This window comes from Fukomys damarensis, unplaced genomic scaffold, assembly GCF_012274545.1.
Source record: "Fukomys damarensis isolate Sample0158 unplaced genomic scaffold, DMR_v1.0_HiC HiC_scaffold_16, whole genome shotgun sequence".
Taxonomy (NCBI): domain Eukaryota; kingdom Metazoa; phylum Chordata; class Mammalia; order Rodentia; family Bathyergidae; genus Fukomys; species Fukomys damarensis.
The window spans coordinates 23,135,740-23,160,714 of NW_022900928.1; the positions used below are offsets into that span (position 1 = coordinate 23,135,740).

General features: G+C 38.8%; 2 protein-coding genes across 2 annotated transcripts; both read left to right on the top strand.

Moving 5' to 3' along the window:
* Positions 1-2,151: 2,151 nt before the first annotated feature.
* Positions 2,152-3,099, top strand: LOC104876322 (olfactory receptor 52K1). The gene has a single exon (XM_010644294.1). It carries the CDS (start codon positions 2,152-2,154, stop codon positions 3,097-3,099), a length of 948 nt encoding a protein of 315 aa, XP_010642596.1.
* A 14,063-nt stretch (positions 3,100-17,162) lies between these two features.
* Positions 17,163-18,146, top strand: LOC104876323 (olfactory receptor 52L1). Its single transcript, XM_010644295.2, has one exon. It carries the CDS (start codon positions 17,193-17,195, stop codon positions 18,144-18,146), a length of 954 nt encoding a protein of 317 aa, XP_010642597.1. The 5' UTR covers positions 17,163-17,192.
* Positions 18,147-24,975: the final 6,829 nt, after the last annotated feature.

Consider the following 24,975-nt stretch of genomic DNA (forward strand, 5'->3'; position numbering starts at 1 on the left):
ACACTTGCCAGCACCCTCCCAACACCACATTCTGAGACCGCTGCAGGAAATAGTGTGTTACTGAAGAGAAGGAAGGGCATTATGAGGGAGGATATGGCGTTTTTAATTGGGCTGCTCTAGTTTGCTACCATGTAGCATCTGCCCTTAGAGCTATCTGGTTCTCTTTGCATTCTGTCTCTTCTCTCTCTCTTTTGGTACCGGGGATTGAACTTGGACAGGCAGTGGAAACACTGAGCTAAATCCCCAGCCCTTCTTTGTATTATCTGTCAATTCGGTAAGTTTATATTATGCCTCACCAGATTGCTCAAATATACCATTTATTACTTATACATCAATACAAATATTTTAATCATTGGGAAAGGTTTTAATTTTATATCTCATTCAATGCTCACAATACCCTTGTGAGGCAGAAACTTAAGTTCAAAATGGCCAGATGCTCTGTTTGAGGTCACACAGTGGATGGATGGCAGAAAAGGTGCCTGGAACCAGGATCTTGACAGGAGCCTATTCCATGATGCCAGAACTCTAGGACCCTTTGTACTTCTCATCTTCCCAGCCCTCACACCCTCTGTGATTATCACACAGCTGTCTTAGAACTGTTGTTGAAGGTAAGGGAAATGCTCAAGTGGTTTCTCTTGGAGGGAAAAATGAAACTTGGCCATTTTAAAGCAGTGCCATTTCTTCTTTCTTGGATTGTGTTCCAGGCTGACTTCTGCTTCTTTTCCCTCAGGCCAACAGACTTTTTTTTGGCAGTTGAGACTGTAAGATCAAACCTGGATGTACCTTTAATTCCTAGAACATGTGTAACTTTTCTTACCTTTCAACGCCATTCAGAACCTAGATTTTGGTATTTGTGTGTCCTTGTTTTTTTTTCTTTCACATGTGAGGATCACAGTATTCTGGTATTTAGATTTTAGAGACACATTATCCCCAAATCATTCCTCATCGGTCCTATGATTTAATCTCTGTGTACTTCCTCTTTCCTCATGTTCAAAGGATCCAGGGGATTCTTCCCTGTCCTATAGGAGGCCCAGCCAATACAGAGACAGGAAGATGTCTTTGAACTTGGTAGTCCTTGGATGTGAGCTGTGGTCTGATTCAGTAACAAAGAAGGGTAAAGCTGGATAATTTGCCGCTTTCCAGACCTCAGTTTTCTTATCTTCAAGCTGATAGTACTGAATATGCGACATCATGAGGACATGAATAATCTTATAAATCTTAGTGTGGTAGTCTACTGGAAGGCACATCTACCAATTTTCTCCCCTGGTTTCAGTAAGATGGCTGTAGTATAGAATTATTTGACCTTAACATTATTATTATTACCACAGGGTGTTTTTATTCCTGGTGAGCAGTAACTTAGTGTCTACCCCACCTTGAAGGGGAGGGGATACAGAAGGTGGTAAGGTAATTTATTGAGATATTGGGAAAAGAAGAAAGTGAATATATATTGAATTATCCAAAGAGGACCCCAATTTTGAGTAATTAGGGTCCGTATATTATTCTATAACTGTGGCAATCACGTGAGGTTTCGAAGAGTGGGATGCCTCTGAATTAAGAGATAGTCTAGATGTTATTTTTTTTTGACAATTTCTGTATGTGTTTTGTTCTTTCTTTCTTTTTTGGGGGCGGTACAGGGGATTGAACTCGGGCCCTTGCACTTGCAAAGCAGGTGATGGAACCACTGAGCCAAATCCCCAGCCCTGTATGTATTTTTGGAAGTTTCAAATGAAGTGTAGTGGGATGAGGCTAGAGAACCATCTGGGTTCAGTGTTGAGTAAATCAAGCATAGTATACAGAATTTTGGAATATAAGCTGGCTGGGAATGGCTTTTGTTCAACAGCATTTTATCTCTTAAATGTGGTTATGTGAGTTGCTCCGGGTCACACATATTTGTGGGATATATAATTTTGCAACCTGGTGTTTGAAATTCTCATCCAGTGTATTTCCAACCCATTAGCCTGTGCTTGAAGAACTTGCAGAAATATCAGCTAAACTGAAAATTATGTTTGACTCTCTGAGAGCTGTGAAGGAGAGTGATGTGATGGTGTTGGCATTAGGAAGGCCAGATATCCTGAACTCCTAATCTCCACGGCATCGAACCTCACCAGTCTACCTTTCTTGGCAGTGGGCTGTATTCATCCATGTGGGATGATGACCAATGAGTCTCATCTCTTTCCACATGCTTTCTTCTTGGCTGGCATTCCAGGGCTGAGTGCTGCCCACGTTTGGATTTCCATTCCCTTTTGCTTCATGTTTTTCCTGGCGCTGACTGGAAATGGTGTCCTGCTTTTTCTCATCTGGACAGAATATAGGCTTCATCAGCCTATGTTTTTGTTTCTTGCCATGCTCAGTTTTGTGGACCTGGTCCTCTCTCTCTCCACTCTGCCTAAGATGCTGGCCATTTTTTGGTTTGGTGCTACAGCTATCAGCTCCCATGCCTGTCTTTCCCAGATGTTTGTCATCCATGCATTCTCTGCCATGGAGTCAGGGGTACTAGTGGCCATGGCCTTGGATCGCTTCGTGGCTATCTGTAACCCATTGCGTTATGCAGCCATCCTAACCCCAGTTGTTGTCACCAAGATTGGAGGCCTGGTGGTGCTGAGAGGAGTGGGACTGACCATCTTTTTTCCAAGTCTGGCCCATCGGCTGCTCTACTGTGGCTCTCACACAATTGCTTATACCTACTGTGAGCATATGGCAATAGTGAAGCTGGCCTGTGGGGCTACCACTGTGGACAACCTCTATGCCTTCACCGTGGCAGTCTTTCTTGGTGTGGGGGATATGGCCTTTATTGCCTATTCTTATGTGCAGATTGTGAAAACAATGAGGCATTTGCCTTCACCCAAGGCACGTGCTAAAGCAGGCAGCACATGTACAGCCCATGTCTGTGTCATCCTTTTCTTCTATGGTCCAGGCTTTCTTTCTGTGGCCATTCAGCATTTTGGGCCACACACAGCCTCTGGTGCCAAGGTCATCCTTGCCAATCTCTACTTGCTCCTTCCCCCTGCATTGGATCCCATTGTCTATGGAGTCAAGACCAAGCAGATTCGGGAACAGCTGTTCACACTTCTACGCCCTGTGCAGATTGAACCCCCTTGAGTACAATTCTCATTAGTTGGAACTTAGGGGATGGGATGGCTCTTCCCCATGGAGTAGAAGCCCCACAACTACATCATTTACCTGGTGGGAACAGTGAAGATAAAGAAAATGAAGCTCTGGGTGCTTGTAAGTCAAGAAATGTCTCCTGTGATGTTCAGATATTGGGATGAAAGACTAAGAAGGGCTGTGGTATTTCAACTGATCCATTAAAAAGCCCTTTCTGTTATTTTTTTTATCCTAAAAGTTTATATTTGTATTGGTAATGTAAATGCATAAATTTATAAATACTAAGAAGCGAGACTGATAGTGCTGGATTCAAGTGACCCAGGAGCTTAGGAGAGATGACCTGGATGCCTATTTTGGTCATATGAAGAAATGGAGCACCTCACTACCATGTCACTCACAATCTGTATTTGAGAGTGGATAGATCCTGACTACCAGGGAAACTTGAACTGCAGAGAAAGAAAAATGGCAAGTTATGGAGACAATTTCACACTGTTTTATGAATGAAACTAAAATATTTGTGTTTTGTCTAACTCCAAAATTGTAGATAAAGCTTTCTTTATTCTATGTACTTTTCAGTCTGCTTTTGGGATGGATGGCTTTTGATGCCTCCTCTTGTATTATCTTTTAATTAGTACATGTTTGCAATACCCAATGTTCACATTTCTCATGTGAAGTTGGTACATTTCACATGAGATGTACATCTCAATTTCCTACAGTATTGCATATTTTTAATCTTTGAGGGTAATGATGACTTTTTTTTTCATTTTTAGTCTGAAGAGCAGATACTTGAGTTAATCAAACTTAAAGTTTATTGCCACACGATAATTATTTTTCTAGTTCTTTTTCTGCCTACTTATGTCTGTCTTCTTTCCTCTCTTGCTTATTCCCTTCTCAAATCCTATCAGTGGTACTCAATTTAAACTGTTGGTCATATATTCTTAAATTTTACCATTTTTGAAATATATAATATTGTCTGAGCATTATATATTCCTAGCATATATAAATGCCCTTCTCTAAATTTCTCAAATGTGTAGTTGTTTTTATCCAGGGTTGACATAGCCCCTTTTCATGGTAATACAACTTCCTGTTCTTATCCTCACATTATCCATTCATCTTGAACATCAGTTCCAATCTCATTTCCTTGCAGAATATTTTCCTAGCTAATCAAGTCACTCATTTTTTGATCTCAGAGTATTAAGTTTTTTTAAATTATCTATCATAATTTATAATTATATATATTTGATTGGATGAATGATCTCTGTCTTGCCTACCTAACAGATAATGATTTCTATTATATTCTTAGCATAGTTCCTAGCATATTACATGTTCTTCATGAATGTTTGTTTAATAAATAAATCTCATTTTAATGGATTGTATTACTATTAGCATATTTCTTCATCAGTCATGTTTTTAATATAATAATAGATGATTTTGAATAAACAACCACATAAATCTCCATAATAAGCATTCAGTGTATTTATATTGAAGAATTTAAGTGAAATGTTGTCATCATACTACTATTAATACTACTATTAATACTACTGCCTTTACTGTCATCAAGATCAACATCTCTTTAGCTTAGTCTTTTCAAAGTTTGAATTTAGTAATGGTGGTATTTTGGGCACTGCACAGAGGCACTGTAGGGCATAAATACTCTTGTAAGGCAGACTCACTGGTCTGTATAGGTATAGAGAAAACTGAAAACAACATTTATCTTCTTCATTTGCTCCCTCTTTCTTTATTTCATTATTTCCTTTCATTTCTTGAGTATTTACAAGGCTTCCAGTGTGATGGGGGGGTGAACTTGAAATGCAAAAATTACAATAAAATGTGATAGTGCTGTAGTAGGGATTGGTTCCACATCATGGGGAACTAATTCTCAGGAGTAGGACATGAGCTTGGTTGGGCTGAAGGAATACTGTCACTGGCGAGCATTAGCAAGACTCTAAATCTGCACTGGAAGGAACATGGCACAATTTACTTTTTGTACCCAGAGGGAGTCTACCTGGAGTCTTTCTCCTAAGTGGCTTCGGCTTTATAGCATACATTTTAATGTCATTTTCTTTGTTAAATATTAGTCTTCAATGTTGCTGGAAAGAAGATAGCTCTTCAAATCAAGTGCAAGAAGTTCAGACTGATCCTATCTTTGCTTCTGATTCATAGGTGGGAGTGGAGCAAAGATCTGGAGGAAGACTGAATAATGGCTGCCATCAATGGCTTTAGAAGACTCCAAATGCTTTGAGTGAACTAAGTTTGAACAATTCTGTTTTGAATATCTTGTGCCAGTGAAAAAAAACCTTGCTAATAAGGGCAGCTTTTCTGTGGTTAGCTTTTATTCCATGGTACCTCTAATCTTTGAGATAAAGACTTTGCACGCATGTGTGCACGCACACACACTCAAAATGCAAGCAGAACTAGTGTCACAATTATTTCCATTTCATGTCAGATGGAAATGTTATACTTCCCATTTAGTACGGACCATTTATTTTCTTATACCTTTTCCATCTCTGGGTTTATGTTGAGTTTAGTGTGCTTCTTCCCAAATACAGATCAGCACAGGAGTTCTGACCTGCTCCATTTCCAACTTGGGCCTATTCATCCCTCCTTAGGCAACCTGGTGGTCCCCACTTCTGGATGTCACCATATTGATGCCAAACTTGGTGCAGACACCTGATCAGCATAGTGCACTGCAGCCCAGAACTCCTGGACTCAAGAGATCCTCCCACCTCAGCCTTCTGCATAGCTGGGACTACAGGCACGCACCACCACTCCTAGCTTCTTCCCAAATACAATGTTCATTTTTTTTGGTGTAAAAACAGACAGGCAAACAAATAAACACAGACTAGTGCCCTTTGAGATTCATGCCATTCATGCATACCATCTTCTATTGCTCTCACTTTATGTTATCTCTTCTTGTCACTCTCCTTCATTAGATAATGACATGGTCAAAATCTTCTCTATTTTTTGGTTACCCATGATCCTGGTTGCAAACATTAATATTCATATGGATGGCTCACTAAACTGGCTTTTCATGTTCCTGGTTTCTTTATTCCCAGAGATTCCTACCCACCTACTATTCCCATGACATATCCCTGAACCTCTCTAGAGATTTCTACATTTACTTTCCAATAGTTATTATCATTGTTTATCCCCTTTCTATTCATTCTCCTAGAATAATATTTTGTTAATGGGATTGTGTATCAGTCCTCTGCTAAAAATCCTTCATGGTTTCCCATAGCTTTTTAATATAGATTCAAGGAACCTTTTTGCTGAGTCTTTTGCTTAATCTCTGGGCTTCTTTCCTAAGTACTATTACTCTGAAGTTTGAAAACCTTTTCAAGTCTTTGAAAAAACCAGATTGCCTTTCTTTTTGCCTGATAGATTTTGTGGACTCAGCTAATTCCTACATCTCCTTTTAGTTTTAACCAGTTCTTTTGCTACTATATTGGATTAAGAAGGTCTTTTGTGTGCTCTGTATATGGGTAAGGTCTTCCTATTGTACATTCAACATGCTGTAGTCTTAATTTAGAATACTTACAAATGCTACTAATTATTTATGTGATCATATATTTAATATGTATCACCAATGACTCAGAAGGACTGTTTTATCATACAACTCATTTTTCCCCATATCAATAGGTACCAGGAAGTGGGAGATATTCAAGACAGATGATCTTTGACTTCTGATGGAGTTATATACCAAGGAACTCATCTCAGATAGAAACTGTCACAAGTAAAAAATGTGTTTAATACACCTAACCTGTTGAAAATCCTAGCCCAGCCCCTGATCTTGGTAGCAGACCTGTAAGAGGTGGAACTGCCTGGAGCTGTCCTATAGTTCTTGCCCCAGCCACCCGACCTTGGTGGCAGACTGGTAGGAGGTGGGGCTGCACTGGTACTTGAAGTCCCCCCACAGCCCAGCCCCCCATGCACCTCTGGCCTCCTGGCTGTGTGGGTATCTGGATTCACACCACAGAAGCACAGGGGAGGGGGTCATAAAGCCCATTGTCCTGAGCCCTAGCCTTAATTTTTATTTAATTCACACAATTAAAGGTGATAGATTAATAACTACCACAAATTGTCATTTTCTAAGTTGTGCTTGATGCTTTTGTGTTGCTGATTGTATCACTTGCGCTAAGATGTTGTGATTGATCTAATCAGTTGTCCTTCCTGGTATAGTGAAAAAGAGATTGCCTCAGAGTCATTAGAACTCGAAACCTGAAGATAAGCTATAGCAGGAAGATCAAAGTATTAATTCAGGTATCAAACCAAGTACAGTATCAACAACAAAAATAAAAATGGGAAAACATTCAAGTAAGGCTCAAGCACAAACACAGATGTCCAGGTTACCAAGGGCAAATTCTAGGGGAAATGGAGTGGAAAAATCTGATAATCAGCCACCTGGACACCCTGAACTGATAGCAGAGGAACTAACAAAACAAATTAATGAGGCTCTAGAAAAATTCAAAACAAATAATTTCCCAGACAACTACAGAGATGGTGAACAGAATGAATGACATGATTAGAGACCTTAGAACAGAAACATTAAAAGAAAAAAAGATGAGCTCAAGACCATGATAGAAGCCATGAATGCCCAGCACAGGAAAGAAATGGAAACCATGAATGCCCAACATAGGAAAAAAATAGAATCCATGAAACTGATTCAAACAGATATCCAGGAGATTAAAAACTCTACTGAGCTGGGAGTGGTGGAGCATGCTTGTAATCCCAGCACTTGGGAAGCTGAGGCAGGAGAATTGGTGTGAGTTAGAGACCAGCCTGGGCTACATAGTGAGATCCATGTCAGTCTCAAGTACATAGTGAGACACTGTCTCAAAAAAAAAAAAAAAAAAAAGGAAAAACTCTACTGAAAGTTTACATAACAGACTGAGCCAATCTGAAGACAAGATTTCAGATAGATAAGACAGGATGAAGATCAGTGACCATGAAAAGAAAGATCTCTTAAAAATAGTAAGTGAATTTGAAAGTCAATCCAACAGCTCCTAGATGACACAAAGAAGACTGTAAGACTGATAGAAGTCCATGAAAAAGCAGGAGAAAGGACAAATGACATAAAAAACTGTTGACAGAATTAATGACAGAAAACTTCCCAAACAGAGCAAAATAATTTGACATACAGATAAGTGAGGCATACAGGACTCCAAATAACCATGATAAAAAATCTATACATAGACATATAATAATCAAGATCCTGGAAACCCAACAGAAGAACAAAATACTACAAGTAGTTAGAGAAAAGAAACAAATCACATGCAAAGGAAAGCCCATCAGAATCACAGCAGACTTTTCAACACAAACCGTCAAGTAAAGGAGAGCCTGGAGTGAGGTATTTTAAGCCCTAAAAGAAGACAACCTTCAACCTAGACTGATGTATCCTGCAAAACTATCTTTCAAAATTGATGGGGAAATAAGATACATCCATGAAAAAGAACACCTGAGAAACTTCATGATAACTATTCAGCTATAAAGAATGAGAAATTAGAGTCACTCATAGGGAAATGGATACATAGATGATATACTCCTAAGTGAAATAAATAAGCCACACATGTATAAATACTGAATAGTTTCTCTAGTGTGAAAAGCTATAATGGTACATAAGATCTTAAGGATATAATTGACAATATGAAATAGGAAGAAAAGGGCTAAAGATGTAGGGGAAGGGGGAAGGGTAGGGGAAAGGAAAAAAATAAGAAAATGAAAAAATGGAAATAAAATATTTATAAATAGGGAAGGGAGGAGGGGGTGAAGGGAAGGCAGGCTTAAGGGGAAAAATGAGAACCAAGACCTGTCATATAAAGGTACAAGATCCCAATGATGAGTGTAACTGTACTGTATATCTAAAATGTACCAATAAACTCAATGAGAAAAAAAAAACAGCACTCCAAACAATTCTAAATAATATCCTAGAAAAAGATGATGAAGATCACAACTCCATGAGTGCGGCCCAACAGAGCAAACCCAGCAGGCGAGGCAAGAAATTAAAGAAAGAGGGGGGAAAATAAAAAGCAGCTAACAACAGGATAATAATAATATGATGATAAGTCAATACATATCAGTTATAACCATCAATGTTAATGGCCTCAATTCACCAATCAAAAGAAATAGACTAGCGAATGAATTAAGAAGCAAAATCCAACAATATGCTTCATACAAGAAATGCACCTCATTCATAAAGAAACTCATAGACTGAAAGTAAAAGGCTCTTTTGCTTTTTACCACAGTTCTTCATGTAAGAGGAACTGGGAAAATTGCAGGGGTAGCTATCTTATTTGCAGACAAAATAAATTCAAATAAAAACTAATCAAGAGAGACAAAGAAGGTTACTACATCCTTGTAGAGGGAACAAGCCAAGATAAAGAGATGACAATCATAAATATATATGCACCAAATATTAATGCCCCAACTATACAAAACAAATATTAAGGGACATGAAAAAAACAAGCACTAATACAATTGTAGTGGGGGACCTAAATACACCACTATCACAAATGGACAGGTCATCTAGACAAAAAATCAACAATGAAATACTAGAACTCAACCAAGCTTTTGAACAAATGGATGTAACAGACCTCTACAGAATGTTCCTCCCAACAATGATCAGCTGTGCATGGATCATTCTCCAAAATAGACCACATACTAGCTCATAGAATGTGTTTAAGTAAATGCAAAAGAGTTGAACTTATCTCATGTTTATTATCAGACCATAGTGCCATTAAACCAGAGATCAATAGTATAAGAAACCATAGGAGCTTCACAATCACATGGAAATTGAATAACTCTCTCCTAAACAATCAATGGGTCACAGAGAAAATTAAAGAAGAAATTAGACAGTTTTTACAAATAAATGATAATGCCAGTACAGCATACAGGAATCTGTGGGACACAATGAAAGCAGTTGTATGAGGGAAATTTATAGCAGTGAATGCCCGCACTAGGAAAACAGAGTGATCTCAAATAAACAAGCTAATGTTGAATCTTAGGAGTCTAGAAAAAGAAGAGAGGAACAAAACTCATACTATGGAGGAAATTATAAAGATGATCAGAGCAGAAATCAATGCAATGGAGACTGAGAGAATGAAACAAAAAATTAATGAATTGAAGAGTTGGTTTTTTGAAAGAATAAATAAAATTGATAAACCCTTAGTCAACCTTATCAAAAAAGGAAAGAAAAGGCTCAAATCCATGTAATTAGAAATGAAAAAGGTGAAGTCACAACAGATCCAGCAGAATTCCATGGATCATCAATACCTATTTTGAGAACTTATACTCTAATAAAAATGGAAAATACAGAAGAAATGGACAGATTTCTAGATACATATGAATTACCAAAGTTGAACAAAGAAGATATAAAAATTCTAAACACCCCAATTGCAATCAGTGAAATTGAATATGTAATTAAAAATTTACCAACAAAGAAAAAAGCCCAGATCCTGATAGCTTCACTTCTCAATTCTACAAATTTTTAGAGAACTACTGCCAAATATTTTTACCAGCTGTTCCTCAGAAAAAGGTCTTGTATCTAGAATATATAAAGAAATAAAAAGACCCCCAAATACAAAGACCCAATTAAAAAATGGGCATCTGAAATGAACAGACATTTCTCTGACAAATAAGTAAAAGTAGCAAATAAATATATGAAAAAATGTTCAACATCACGGGTCATTCAAGCAATGAAGATGAAAACAACACAGAGATTTCACATCATCCCAGAAAGAATGGCTGCTATCGAGAAATTAACCAATAATAAATGCTGGCAGGATTGTCAGAAGAAAGGAAAACTTCTTCATTTTTGGTGGGAGTACACACTGGTACAACCACTGTGGAAATCAGTATGGAGATACCTCAAACAAGTAGGATTAAAGGTCCCATTTAACACAGCTATTCCTCTGGTGGGTTTCTTTCCAAAAGAATTAAAAGAATCAGTGACATTTGTGCACCCATTTTTATAGCGGTACAGTTTGTAATAGTTAAAACTTGGAAACAGCCCAATTGCCCATCAACTGGAGACTGGATAAACAAGATGTGTTTTTTCCCCCCAATAAAATGGAGTACTACTCAGCCATAAAGAATGAGAAACTAGAGACATTTGTGGCTAAATGGATGCACATTGAGGACATAGGCTGAAGTGAAATTAATGGGGCACACATGTGCAAAAACCAGATAGTTTCCCTGGTGTGATAAACTAAAAGAGTAATTAAGGGTTAAAATGTATAATTGATAATTTGTAATACCAAGAAAATGTCTAAACTTATTGGACAAATGTAAGGTGTAGGGGACAGGTAAAGAGGGAAGAGGAAAAAAACAAGAGAAAAGGAAAAAAGCCTTTGTAAATTGGGAAGGGTGGATGGTGGAGGAGAGGCTAGGGAAATGGGGAAAAATAAGAACCAAGATATGTTATGTAAAGGTACAAGATCCCAATGATGAACATAACTGTATTATATATCTAAAATGTACCAATAGAAAATATTAAATAAAAGAAAATCCTAGCCTAGCAACCCAGTAAACTATAAAAGATCACATGATCTTATGATATTCTGTCCTGATTTTGTGGCTGAGTGGCAACTCACTGTTGCTGCCCAGTAATAATGTCCTGTTACAGACTGCTAGCTTGGAAAAGATCAAAAGTTAAAGTTGCCTGGTCCCTACTGCATGTGTATCATTTTTGCAGCTTTGTAACATCAAAAAAGTATAAGCTAGGGAAAGCCTATATTTATTTATTATGATTTATTATGTACATATATATATATTTATTGTCAGCTGTGAATGAAATACTTGCTGACTATATGAATGAAAGGATTGCACCCTTGAGACATTGTTCTCAAGGAAAATGTTGTTAATGAATGGGGTGGTACTTTACTCAAAGATTGGGCTGTGGAAAGCATCTTCTGGGTGATATGGAGATATGGTGGAGGAAGGCCTGGCCCATCTCATTGGGAATTTCTTGGACCGGTCCATCTGAGAGACCCTACTTTTCACACGCTTACTAGGGCAGTGGAGGTGACATCCTTGCATGTGTCACATTCCTACACAGGTGAGCAAAGCACTCTGCTCATCTGAGGCAAGTGACAGTTGTCTTAGGTTGGGCTTTTCAGAAGTGGACTCTGAAGGAGAGGTTTGCACACAGGACTTTTATTGAGAAGTTTACATAGGGGTGATGACTGTCCAGGAGTGACAAATGTAGGATGAGAAGAGAAAAAAGTTAAACTATGACCCATTTTTTCTCAGGAACATCCGCCTACCCAGTGGGACCTCTTGAGCTGGAATAATGCTTCAGCACAGTTTCAATTGAATAAAGTGGGTTCAGTCATTGTATCCTTACCTCACCAGTGATCGTATGTGAGATGGTCAGGAGAAGGAAAAGTAACCTTGGAAAGAAGCCTTTTCTTTTTAACCATAGTAGTGATTCAATTATGATGTTCCAGCAGCCAAAACTCCTATCACTGAGAGGAGTAAGCATACTGAATTTACCGGGATCTAAGACTGTCCTGAAAGAGTAAGAAATCTAAGCTCTAGAGCAGTCTGAGTTTTCCCAACTGACAGAAAATGAGGTTTTCTAGCAAAGTTCAAGGATATATAGGCACAGGGGTGATAATTAATACTGGACAGAGCCGAGACTCTTGGCTTGGTACCGGTGCCATTACCTGCTCTGCCTCCCCGCCCGACCACCTCTCCCTGTGGGTAGTATCTTAGCTCCTTGTGCTTCCCACCAATCTGCGGGCTAACTTTGGCTTTGCCCAGGTGTTTCTCTCGGTCCTCTGGGATCTGCCAACTGATGATAGCATCCTACCACCTCGGTTTCTGTTCACAGTCACCATCCATGCTTTGGGGAAACATCAAGGCTGGATTTTCAGGGTAAAAATGACAGAACCTGTGGTGTGATGGTGGAGCAGACATCAGGCTTTGAAACTGAGGTCTGTCTTGTAGCTTACGGTTGGGGGAAGCCTACTGATGTCGGGCTTTTTCTTTTCTCACAGTCTTTGTTATGAGGATTTCTTGTCTGAGTTTTTGTGGTTCTAGTTTAGCACCTCTTAGTAATTTCAAGTTTATTTCCCTCTGAACCAGAGTAGTTGTTCTCTTCTGATCCTACCTGGGTACTTTTATGAAGAGTTGAGGATACTGACAGAAATTCAGGGAGAACACATTGCTATAAAGGAACCTGTAAGATTCCAGACACCCACTAATCTCACTTAAACTTCATGATTGGCTTGAGGCATTGACAGGGCATTTGGCATGGTCTTAGCTAGGCATTCTCACCACTCAAATCATGCATGAGTAGACAGTTCCTTTAATGAAGGCCTACCAGAGCTAGTAGTCATGCTTCACGTCTTTGGAAACTTTATAGATCTTGAATGATGTTCCCTTCATCACCGCTACTCCCAATCTAGAAAAGAAGATCATTATGGAGCTTCAACTGGAGATAGAGAACGTCTAGAGCTGAGCAAGAGGGAGGTAGCAGGGGAGGACGTAGTGAAAACTTCTGGAGATTTTCTCCTTTTCCAAGTTCTCTGTGTCTTGCTGAATCTCACGCAAAGCTTACTCAACGCTTAAAGGTGCACCCTGAAATTAATTCCAGAGATCAAAAAAATACCCCGTCAGGCACATTGTATAAATACGTGTCTCCTTTTTTTTTTTTTTTCTGAAGCTCTGCCTCTGGGTGCTTGATTTCTCTCATTTCAATCCCTTTTAGGTCCTCGTTATAGCTTCACTATTTTCCGTGTCCTCTCCTAATATCGCTCTATGTTCTTGTCTGTCTCTTATTTCCCACTTTCAGGAAGTTCAATTCACCTTTAAGAAAGAGATTAAGGAATGAGATCAGATCACACCCTGGAGAAGATCTTCCTTGCTTATTTAGAGGCAGTGGCAGAAGTGACCAACAGTGGCCATAAGAGCTCCTCATTTTTGACACACATCTAGGATTTCTTCCTATCCTCTAAGGACAGAAAGATTCAGCAGGGCTTATTATATCATGAAGCACCCCAGGTGTTATTTAGGGTGAGGAACAATAAGTTCACCTCAGTCCTATCCTTTAACTTCTATCTCTGCTTTGCCAAGTTCTTATTTATTTATACTCTAATTAATCATGTGGATATTAATTTATTTATCCAATGTTTCCAAGTGCTAACTAGATTCTAGTCATGTCTGGAGTTGCCGTGAGTCTGCTACAAGTAAGGTATAGTTCCTACTCTTTAAGGACTGACCTACTGTTGTTTTTTTTAAAATAAATGTTATTTATCCCACCACCCATCCCCCAACATAGTAGTTTTACAGCATAAGGCAATCATTGCAATGATGAGGCAGTAAAGAGATTATGATAAGGAAGAAAATTAGGCATGTCATATTGCCTTACAGAATTTAAGCACAACTTCACAAAATACAGGAGGTTTGCTTTGAATCTACATGAGTAAGTAGGACTTAAACAGTTTCAGCTCTTTGCCAATTATTTTCTCTTCCTAGTTAAAGAGTTAAATACATCTTCACCTTTGGGTTCCTGGGAACAAAGTCCCTTCTGCTTTTACTAGAGGATCACAGAAAAATCTCTCACTTAGTTTGGGTATTAACATTTAACAAGCAGCTCGAGGCTTTTCCTCTACGTGAGCACATCTTGCAATACAAAGCGGGTTATTCTCAGGAACAAGTATCTCTGCTTTCCTTCTTCACCCACAGTAGTTTGGCTTCAGCCTCACAGCCCCACTGACTGACACAGCTTCTGTTAAAGCATGGGTTCCCCTAGGATTTGCACAGGCATTCTCTGATTTCTCAGCTAAAAATGAGAAATAGGCTGCAGCTTATAGCACAGGAATTAGCTAAGACAGAGATTCGACTTTCTGTGGAATGTTAAGCCCTGAAAAGTGATTTTTCTTTTGCATGATTTTTGAAATCCTCCTGGAAGTCTCAGTAGAAATATCACTGCTGCTGACTTTGGAATAAAAACAAAGGCTAGTAGATATAGGCCAACTGGGCATTTCAAATTTTATAATTATCACGATCAGCGTTTTAGTGCAATATTGTAGCCACTACTGACTTATGAAAAAGACACACTAGGCAACCCACATGAACAGAGATGATCCTAACTTCATTTCTACTTGTACATGTGAAAGCCCCAATATTGGAAAATACTATTCCAGAGTGCACTTATCTTTTAAGACAAACGTACAGACACAAACATGTGGCTTCAGGTTTTGTATTACAATGTTTGAGGAGGGTTGAATCATATAGATAGGGTTAAATCACCCATTTATTTTGTACTTGGAGATATCAGACACACTGAATTATTAAAGCAAGCAGGATGAGAGACAGACATATTGAAAATCTGAAATAGAGAAGGAAAGTCATGGAGACAAAGAAGAAAGAGAAACCTGTGCTCTCATACTTAGTTATACGTTAATGTTGATATTACTCATAGCGACAGCTATCATTTATGCAATAATATATGTCAAGACCTTACATGCATCATTTAATTAATATTTCTTATGAGCCCATATGATAGATATCTATTCTATTATCAGATGAAGAATTCAAGACTTAAGTTTCCAGCCATAGTTTTATTCCTAGAATATTGAAAAGACATAGTTTATATCCATGTTTTTCTGTCTCCAAAGTTTTATTTATCTTACTGCATTGTGAAGTGATCCCACATGCTAGCATTTGATTACCAAGGTTAATGAACTGTGATTCTGTCTCTTGAAATAAAGCATTAAAATACTGAAGGATTTTTACAATAGTGATATTTGGAAATCTATGATGAGAAGAAGAGCATCATAAAGAGCTCCTAACATAATGTGCTGCTCTAACAGAGTCTAAATGGGAAAAAGGACTGGACTCTGACTTCTGATGAATGAGATGGACCAATTTCAATAAAAGAGGAAGAATACATATGAGGAACGGCAAAATAAGGCTGTGTACTCATATAACTCCAAGAGTGTGGTAAAAGCTAAAGCATGTAGGAACATGTTACCTGTAAGACATAATTTATACACAAAAGATAAGGTTTGAAAACATTGTATGCCTGTCTTAAATGTATGATTTTATTCCATGTATTTAGTTCACTGAAGGATTTTTAACCACAGGAGTGACATGGATTTTAGCAAAATGAAAGATTTTAACCACAGGAATGACATGATGTTCTGTGGATGTTACAAAAATCTGTAGTTTCAGGATTGAAAATAGATTGGGAAGGGACTCTAAGTAAACACAGAAAGACCGATAAAACATTTCAGGTAAGAGAGGTTGGGAATGTGACAGAGAGTGACATCAGAGGTTGAACAAAAGATGTATCTATAAGAGAGGTTAAACATATGGTTAACAGGAATTGGCAAAGGGGTAACAGAAAGAGTATATGAAGACAGTTTCCAAGTTTCTAGATCAAGTTGGATAGAAAAAGTTTGTCAAGAGATAGAAAGATTGGGGATGGTAGGTAAATTTATCCAGTGTGGAGTGTATTAAATGTATGGTAATGAGAAAATGGACTTTGTGGTTTAGAAAGGTGTTTGACTCAAATACATACCTTTAGAATAATGAAAAAAATATAAATAGTTAAATCCATGGGAATGAAGTCAATTCAGAGATAATGTATGTAATAGGAAAGGGAAGAGATGATAGCACTCTGCAATAAACTTATCATGAGACAGAGAAGATGATGAGACTGAAGCCACAGGAAAAGCAGCTGTAGAATGTTAGGGCATGGAAACTGCAGACTAGTTTCAAAAACAACAGACTCATTTACAACGTTCAGTAACATCCAGAGATTAACAAAGAGAATTTTGCAAGTCAATAGTTCCATAATATAAGTGATTGAAGAGTTTAAACATCTCTTGTAGTGCAGCACTCTAATTGCCAAATAAAACTAGACCTACTCTAACTTAGACATGTGGAGGTCTCAACTGTAAAAAGATTAGCTTCAGAAGAGGGAAATTATTCCTTGTATCTAACTTTATTTCCTTATGTTGCAGGTTAAGCCACCTCATTCTCATGAAGATAGTAGCCAGATACGACCAATGCAATAATGTATCAGGAATGGAGAAATCACGGCATTGGTTTCTTTTCTTTCTTCCGTCCCTAAGCCATTGATGATGGCCCTCAGCAACTCCAGCTGGAGGCTACCTCGGCCTTCTTTTTACCTAGTAGGTATTCCAGGTCTAGAGGAAAGTCAGCATTGGATAGCACTGCCCCTGGGTGTCCTTTACTTTCTGGCTTTACTGGGTAATGTTACCATTCTCTTCTTCATCTGTACTGATTCTTCCTTGCACCGACCTATGTACCTCTTCCTGGCCATGTTGGCTGCCATTGACCTCATCTTGGCCTCCTCCACTGCTCCCAAGGCCCTTGCGGTGCTTCTGGCTCATGCTCATGAGATTGGGTACATTGTCTGCTTGACCCAGATGTTCTTCATTCATGCGTTCTCCTCCATGGAGTCAGGTGTGCTTGTGGCTATGGCTCTGGATCGATATGTAGCCATCTGCCACCCTCTGCATCATCCCACAGTCCTGCATCCAGGGGTAGTAGGGCACATAGGAATGGCAGTGATGGTGCGTGGACTGCTTCTTCTCATTCCTTTTCCCATCCTGTTGCAGAACCTCAGCTTCTGCCAGGATACTATCATAAGCCACGCCTATTGTGAGCATATGGCTGTGATAAAACTTGCTTGTTCACGAACTACAGTGAATCGAGCTTATGGGCTTGCAGTAGCACTGCTTGTAGTTGGGCTGGATGTTTTGGCTATTGGAGTTTCCTATACCCTTATCCTCCAGGCAGTGCTGAAGGTTCCAGGGGGTGAGGCCCGACTCAAAGCCTTTAGCACATGTGGATCTCATGTTTGTGTCATCTTGGTCTTCTACATCCCTGGAATGTTCTCCTTCCTCACTCACCGCTTTGGCCACCATGTGCCCCATCACATCCATGTTCTGCTGGCCACTCTCTATCTTCTTGTGCCACCTGCTCTCAATCCTCTTGTCTATGGGGTAAAGACTCAACAGATTCGCCAGCGAGTGCTCCAGGTGTTCTACATAAAAGGATCGCTCTGAACACATCCCAGTTATTTTCTTCAGTGGCTCCTACCACGGATACAGTCAAGAACCCGAGGCTGGGGCTGGTATAGACTGTATAGACTGAGGCCAGACCACAATGAGTAGTCCTTGTATTCCTACTAGATGAATTCAAAGAATACCCACAGGCACTTAACTCCTTAGTCTATGGGATGTATCTGGCTGTCTGGATTTGTGAATACTTTTACATTCATTATTTTTAAAAATCCAGATTCCAGTGGTTCTCCATGCCTTTTACCAGAGGTGGTAGGAGATAGGAGAAATAGACAACTACTCTGCACCTTTCAAGCCATCATCCAATGCCTGATCATGCAATATTGTCTGGAATGAGAATGGAAAATCTCAGCCTTTGCCTATTTTCAGGGTTAGAGTGTCTTAACACCTCTGAGCTAGTGCAGGGAGCTGCAGATTACTGGGCTCCTGGGTAACCATAAGGTGTCTTCAAAGCAGCTAAGAAGGCCTCAAAATATCCCTCATTGTAACATGAATGTTATTTATTTAAAACAAATATAAATGAGGCAGGTACTGTATATAGCAGATCCTAAAAATAATATGAGTACAGTGTGCCTCTTTTTTAAAAGTATGTTTGTATTTCAAATTCTAAAAATATTTTTGCTTATGGTAAAGAGAGAATAAGTATCTAACAAAATGTGCTAGGTTCTTGTGTTGGTATACATAGCTTTAATACATGTTGTACTACTATAATAGAAGCAGTCATGCCACTCAACAAATTTCTGAAATAGTAGAGACAGAGTGATATCAATTAGATCTTACATTTCTGCTCTTAGGGACTGGGTAAAAATTTACAAAAGGACAGTCACAATCAGTGTATTATATCCTGCTTGTTCAACACTGTCCTAGGAGCTAGTACAACTACATTTTTTCAGTGCTAGGGATTGAAGCCAGGCCTTTGCATGGCAGGTACATACCCAGCCCTTTAAAAAATTTAATTATTTGGAGACAGGGTCTTAATAAATTGCTAAGTTGTTCAGGTTGAGCTCAAATTCATGTTCATCCTCCTGGAGTTCTGGGATTACAATTACAGGGATGTGCTACCATGCCCCAACTGGCGTAACTCTTTTATGTTCTTAAAATTTCAGTCCTCAAAGTAGGCTAGAACGTAGCATTAGTATACTGAGATATGATGAGTAGGTCTAAAATTTAAAAACTAACAAATAGTAGTTTTCTATTTTTTTCTTAGATTTTTTATTTTTCTTGAATTTGCTGGCATGTGTGGATAAAGTAGGAAGGAGTGGTATGAGTTTCTCTTGTTGCAGGAGGAATTACATGTTCTTATTATGTTGGCTTCAGGTCTAGGACTTAAACTCTGATCAGTTGTCCTGGGGAATCTTAGGCTGGATTGTGTGACTTCTATGAGAAAGCATCTTTTTTGAACCTGGAGGGATTTTGCTTTAATAGGTGATTGAAAAAAAAAGAAGCATCTTTTTCATTGTTACAATACTCAGAATGTGAATATGATGGCGAGATCTGAAGGTCTCTTTGGTCACAAGATAAAAATGGGAGTTGAAGATAACAGAGCAGCAATGTGGAGATGCCTGTGTCCCTGACACTGGGTCACCAGCCTGGACTTGGGCTTGAAACAAAAACAAACTTGTGTAGGCTCTGGGTAAGATGTTGGAATAGATGCATTCTTCACTTGACTCTGGATGTGAGAAGAGCTAAGAGTTAAAAAGAAGAAGATATATTCTGAGGACAGAAAAAGGAAGAGTTCCAGGTACCAAGAAAGAGGTGACAGAAAAGCTAAAAAGCATTCAGAAAAAGAAAAGGCAACATAGGGAAAAGTAAGAAGCAGTTTACAACTTCAACCCTGGCTCCTGGTGAATGAGAGAACCCAACTCTGGAAGCACAAGGTAAGCCTGGAGAGGACCAACAGCCCCAGTAATACATAGGGGAGCAGCAGTCCTAGCTGGAGAAGAAAACCAGGGCTCTTTCAAACTGTAAATCCAGTGGTTTACATGTATAGTTTTCTAAGGATCCTGGGTCTGAGTGCTCAGAAGATTGCTTGGTTCCTGTCTCTGCTCCCCTCCAGTACAGAATTCAGTGGACACTTGCTGTCCCTGCTCTCCACTGTGTTCTGAAATATGCCTCTGTTTGGGTGTTTGCCATGCCCTCAGGTTCATGGATAGGGGAGCCTCCGGAGTGAGTGGGCACTAGACAGCCCACACGCCACAAAGCTGTTTGGGGATAGTAGTAGCTCTGCATTCACAAGGGAAAACCAACAACAAAAAGGCCCTGAAGTGAATACAGTCTGAGCAGATAATATAGCACTGACACCTCTTAGAAAGACTGGGCAGGGCTCAGTATTTACATAGAATCAGCCTGTTAAGTACAAGAGGAGAGAAAACGTAGCAGACCCCAGGTCTGATTCACCACCCCTCCCCCAAAGCTGGTAGATACCAGTATCACAAATCTGGACAAATCTTTACCCATCCAAATACCTCAGTATGGAAGAATATTTTAGACTCATTTTTCATTTTTTCTTTTCTGTTCTTTTTTGTCTGTTTGATGCTTCCTTCCGCTTTTATTTATTTTTATGCTTTAAGTGGACTTTTAGATTTCTCATTCCATTCTCCTCTTTTCTCCTATTCTTTTCTTTTTGTAATCTTGGTTCTTCCATTTTCCTTCGCCTTGCCATTTCTAATTTTATATTTTTAATTTATTATTATTACTTTTACAATTTTCATTTTTACTGGTATGCATTTGCAGCACATAAAGATTATATTCCTTGTGGGGAGTTGGTATATGTACATAGCACATCTTAACTTTTTTTTTTCATTTCTTTCCTTTCCTCTCCCCTCCTCTTGGTTCCATTCCCTTTTGCAAAAGAACTATCCCACGATTTTCCTATTATCTGCCTTTTATTTTGCTCTTTATATATAATTTGAGTTTCTCATATAAGTGAAACCATTAGATATTTAAACTAGTGTGTCTGATTTGTTTCACTCAATGTTATGGTCTCAAAATGAATCCATTTCCCTACAGATAACTGAAGTTTTAGCCTTTATTTATTTCTTTCTTTATATATTTTTTAGTTCACTCTATATTATTTTTTATGTTTTTTGTCATCAGTGATGCTATGGGTCTTGCTTTTTACTGTATATTTCAATATCTGGTTTTTCTTTGTGTCACTGTTACTGCAATTTGTTTTCTCCTCTCTGAGCAGTACTTGAGATTTAGTCCTCCACAGAAGACTGGTCACTAAGAAGACCCTCACATAAAAATGAAAGAGATATTCATTCCAACAGATGCACAAATATCAACATAATTACACAATAAATATGAAAAAGCAAGGCAGCATGAGTCTTTCAAAGGTCCATAACTCACTAGTAAGTGAATACAAACACATCAAAATGAATAACATGCTGGGCAAAGAATTCAAAATTGATTTTTAGGATGATCAATGATTTTAAAAAAGATACAAATAACCAGCTGAATAAGTTAAGACAATACAGGATGTAATGGGGCACTTCAACAAAGAGAAGGAAATTCTGAAAAAGAACCAAACAGAACTGAAAATTAGAAGTGCAATTGCAAAAAGTCAAATAAAAACTCAGTGGAAAGCCTCACCAATACATTGGACCAAACAGAAGATAGAATTTCAGGAAGTGAAGTTGAGTTGATGAGCTGTCATACTAGTGATAAATTAAAAAAAAAATTGAACACAAAATCCAAGAGCTCCCTGATCAGTTCAAAGACCAATTTTATGATTTTTTTTTTGTGGTAGTGGAGGATGTCAAGGTACAGAGTAAAGGTGTAGAAAATCTATTTAGTGAAATTATAGGAAAGAAACTTCCTGAATCTTGGAAAAGACATGGATATCCAGGTATAGAAAGTATTTGGAATCCCAAATAGGCATGAGCAGGAAAGAGCCTCCTCTCTTCATATTCTAGTTAAAATGATACAAGTTTCAAGAAAAGTGTATTGAAAGGAAACCTGTCAGAATTATTGCAAATTACTCAGCAGAAATTCTAAAGTGCAAGAGTGCATGGAATGATGTATTTCATCCATGAAAGAAAATCACTATCAACTTAGATTGCAATGTGCAGTAAAACCGTCCTTCTTTTACAAATGTAAAAATTTCTTTTACTTCTCTCTGTGCTTTTAGTATTAGAGAATACCTACAAAGAATTAAATAAGGCTTTAAGTATAAAATAACCTAATAACTTCCTTGTGTAGGTCTGGCTCCCTGGTAAGTAATGACTGGAAAATGTAAGTGGAACCAGAGGAAAAGAATTTCAATTTCTTCCTCTTCTTTCAATGTCTTCCATCTTAGGACCTCTTCCTACTTCCTTCTCATGATATTAAAGTTAAATATCAGGCTCTAAGTACAATTAACCCATGAAGTGCAAGAGGATTGCAGGATCCCGTACTTGGAGCCTTAGCAGAATGTGAAATGCAGGAAGCAATGGTGTCTTTCAGATTTCTCTGAAAATCAGATCCTGGGCTTTTATGCCAGGGAAATTTAATATTCAAGTAAAAAGCAACAGAAAGTCCAGTGTTTGCTTCCTACCTTCCACTGGTACTTACTGCGGGTAAGCAATGTACCACTGAGAAATGTCCCCAGCTCTGACTGTGCTTTTGAAACACAAAAAAACCCCAGCCATTGTCTCCATTACTCTCACAATTATTGTCCAATTGCATTTGTGATCCATCCTCTCATATGGAAACCCAAGCAAACGAGAGGAGGGGGAAGAGGAGAAGTATTCACTTCCATCTTTCCTGGTGAGAGAAAAAATGACATTCCTCTGTCATAATATTATACCTTAATAGTCAGTATGTGGGATTCTTTCTCATCTCTTGGGCAAGAGCCTCTTGATGATGTTACATGGAGGCAGCCATGAAATCAGCCTTCTCAAACAAAGCAGGGTGTAGGAGGACAAGGATTTGTGGTCAGGCAATGGATAAACAACACACTAGGCTATTTGCCATCTGTGTGGTTAAATCTAGGAGTTAATGGAAAAAAAAATCACAGTGAAACTGACTGGTTTCACTTTAGCTTCTGTTACAGTTTAGATCTAAAATTTCTCCCAAAGCTCCCTGTGCTCAGAAGTGGGGCCTGGTTGGAAGAGGTGGGCCACTGGCCCTGGGACCTGGAAGGGTGTAATTTGGTCCCCAACCCCCCCTTCTTCTGCTGCTTCTTCCTGACATGATGTGAGCAGCTTTCTTCCTCCAGAACTTTCTACCATATTGTTTCAGCCTTGGAGTCAGGTGGCCATGGACCAAATCCACTGAAACTGTGAAATAAAATAAACCTCTCTTTCTTTAAGGTGTGGGTGTTGGGTGTTTTGTCCTAGCAACAGGGCAGTCATTAATACAACTTCATAACCACAGACCATGTTGAGGATATGCTCAACACTGACTTTGACAGGAACCACTCACTAAAAAAAGTGACTTTAAATGCATTGGAGAAGTAAGGAGAGGGATTATATATGATCTTACATTGAATAAATAAAAGTGCACATATTCTACTACATTCTAAACACTATGCTACACATTAAGTTAGTAAAGAAGACAGCTGACATAGATCCAGTCTTCACAAAAATTATAATCCCATGCATGCAGTCTTGTGTAGACCATATTAAAAGAACTGGCTTTATCTTATGAACAATAGAAGCCTATTGACAGAAGCTATTGATCTAAGTTCATGTAGTACTATAAAAGAATCTTGAAGAGGGTATGGATGATAACTACTTTATTTTCCTTTGCCAAAAGCCCCTGTGTCTAATCTAGTACCAAACACAAATAGTCAATAATAAAAAGTAAATATTTACTGAATTACTGAGATTTACATGGAGTAAGTTAGGTGTTCAAATTATTCAGCTATCACACAGTGGAATTGAATTCAGAAGACTATAAAAAGAAGGAAATTGTACAGTTCTGTTAATCCTGGAAGGTTTAATATAAGGAAATCTATTAATATAACATTTTACAATACTGGAAGCAGAATAAAGAAGTGTTATGAGGATCGTTTGTGTAGGCAACCAGATGGACACAAATTTGAATTTCAGCACAGTTTCAAATCGACATTTCAGTCACTGACACCCATTAGTCCCATTACACGAGGTCACACGAGAATCCTCATGAGACCCAGCTCTGGTCCTCAGCTGCCAGGACCCCATATCCCAAAGTACTACAGCTCCCAGCTTGGGGGTTGGGGGTGGGCACAGTGTGAGGGATGAATTGCAGATCATAAAACACTCTAGATTTTTTTTTCTCAACAGAGACAAGGATGTAGTTCCAGGGCTGGTTGCTCAATGCAGGCAGCTGACTCCTCAAGCAGGGTCTCCTCTGTTGTCTCCTCTGTATTCCAGGGCTAAGAGAATAGCTCAGGAGTGGGCTGGGTGAGTAACACCTGGGAAGCCTGAAGATTCAGAACAGAAGACTCCACATTCTTGTAATGGTTTCCTTGAACAATATGAAAATGATATGAACCGTAGTACAGGATACCTGCACATTCAGAAGTCCAGCTTCCCCCTGGAAGGATGTGCTTGTGCCATCTCAGCAACCTTTTAGCAGGGAACACAAGGGATCCTTTGTGTTTAAGGCCCAAAGACTTCATGCAAGGCTGCCCAAAGAGCAGTGTAGGGATTCCAGAGAGGGAAAGATGATTCTTGGACAAGGGCAAGATTTTGAATTTAATGTGACACTGGGTACCCAGGTCCTTGAGGCTCAGGGAGAGAACTGGCGAAGAAAATTGATTTTTGCCTTCTTCCAACATGATCCACTTAAAAAAAAAAGGTCATGAGTAAAAGCCTCCTTTGATTACAGCATAGAATTTATATACAAC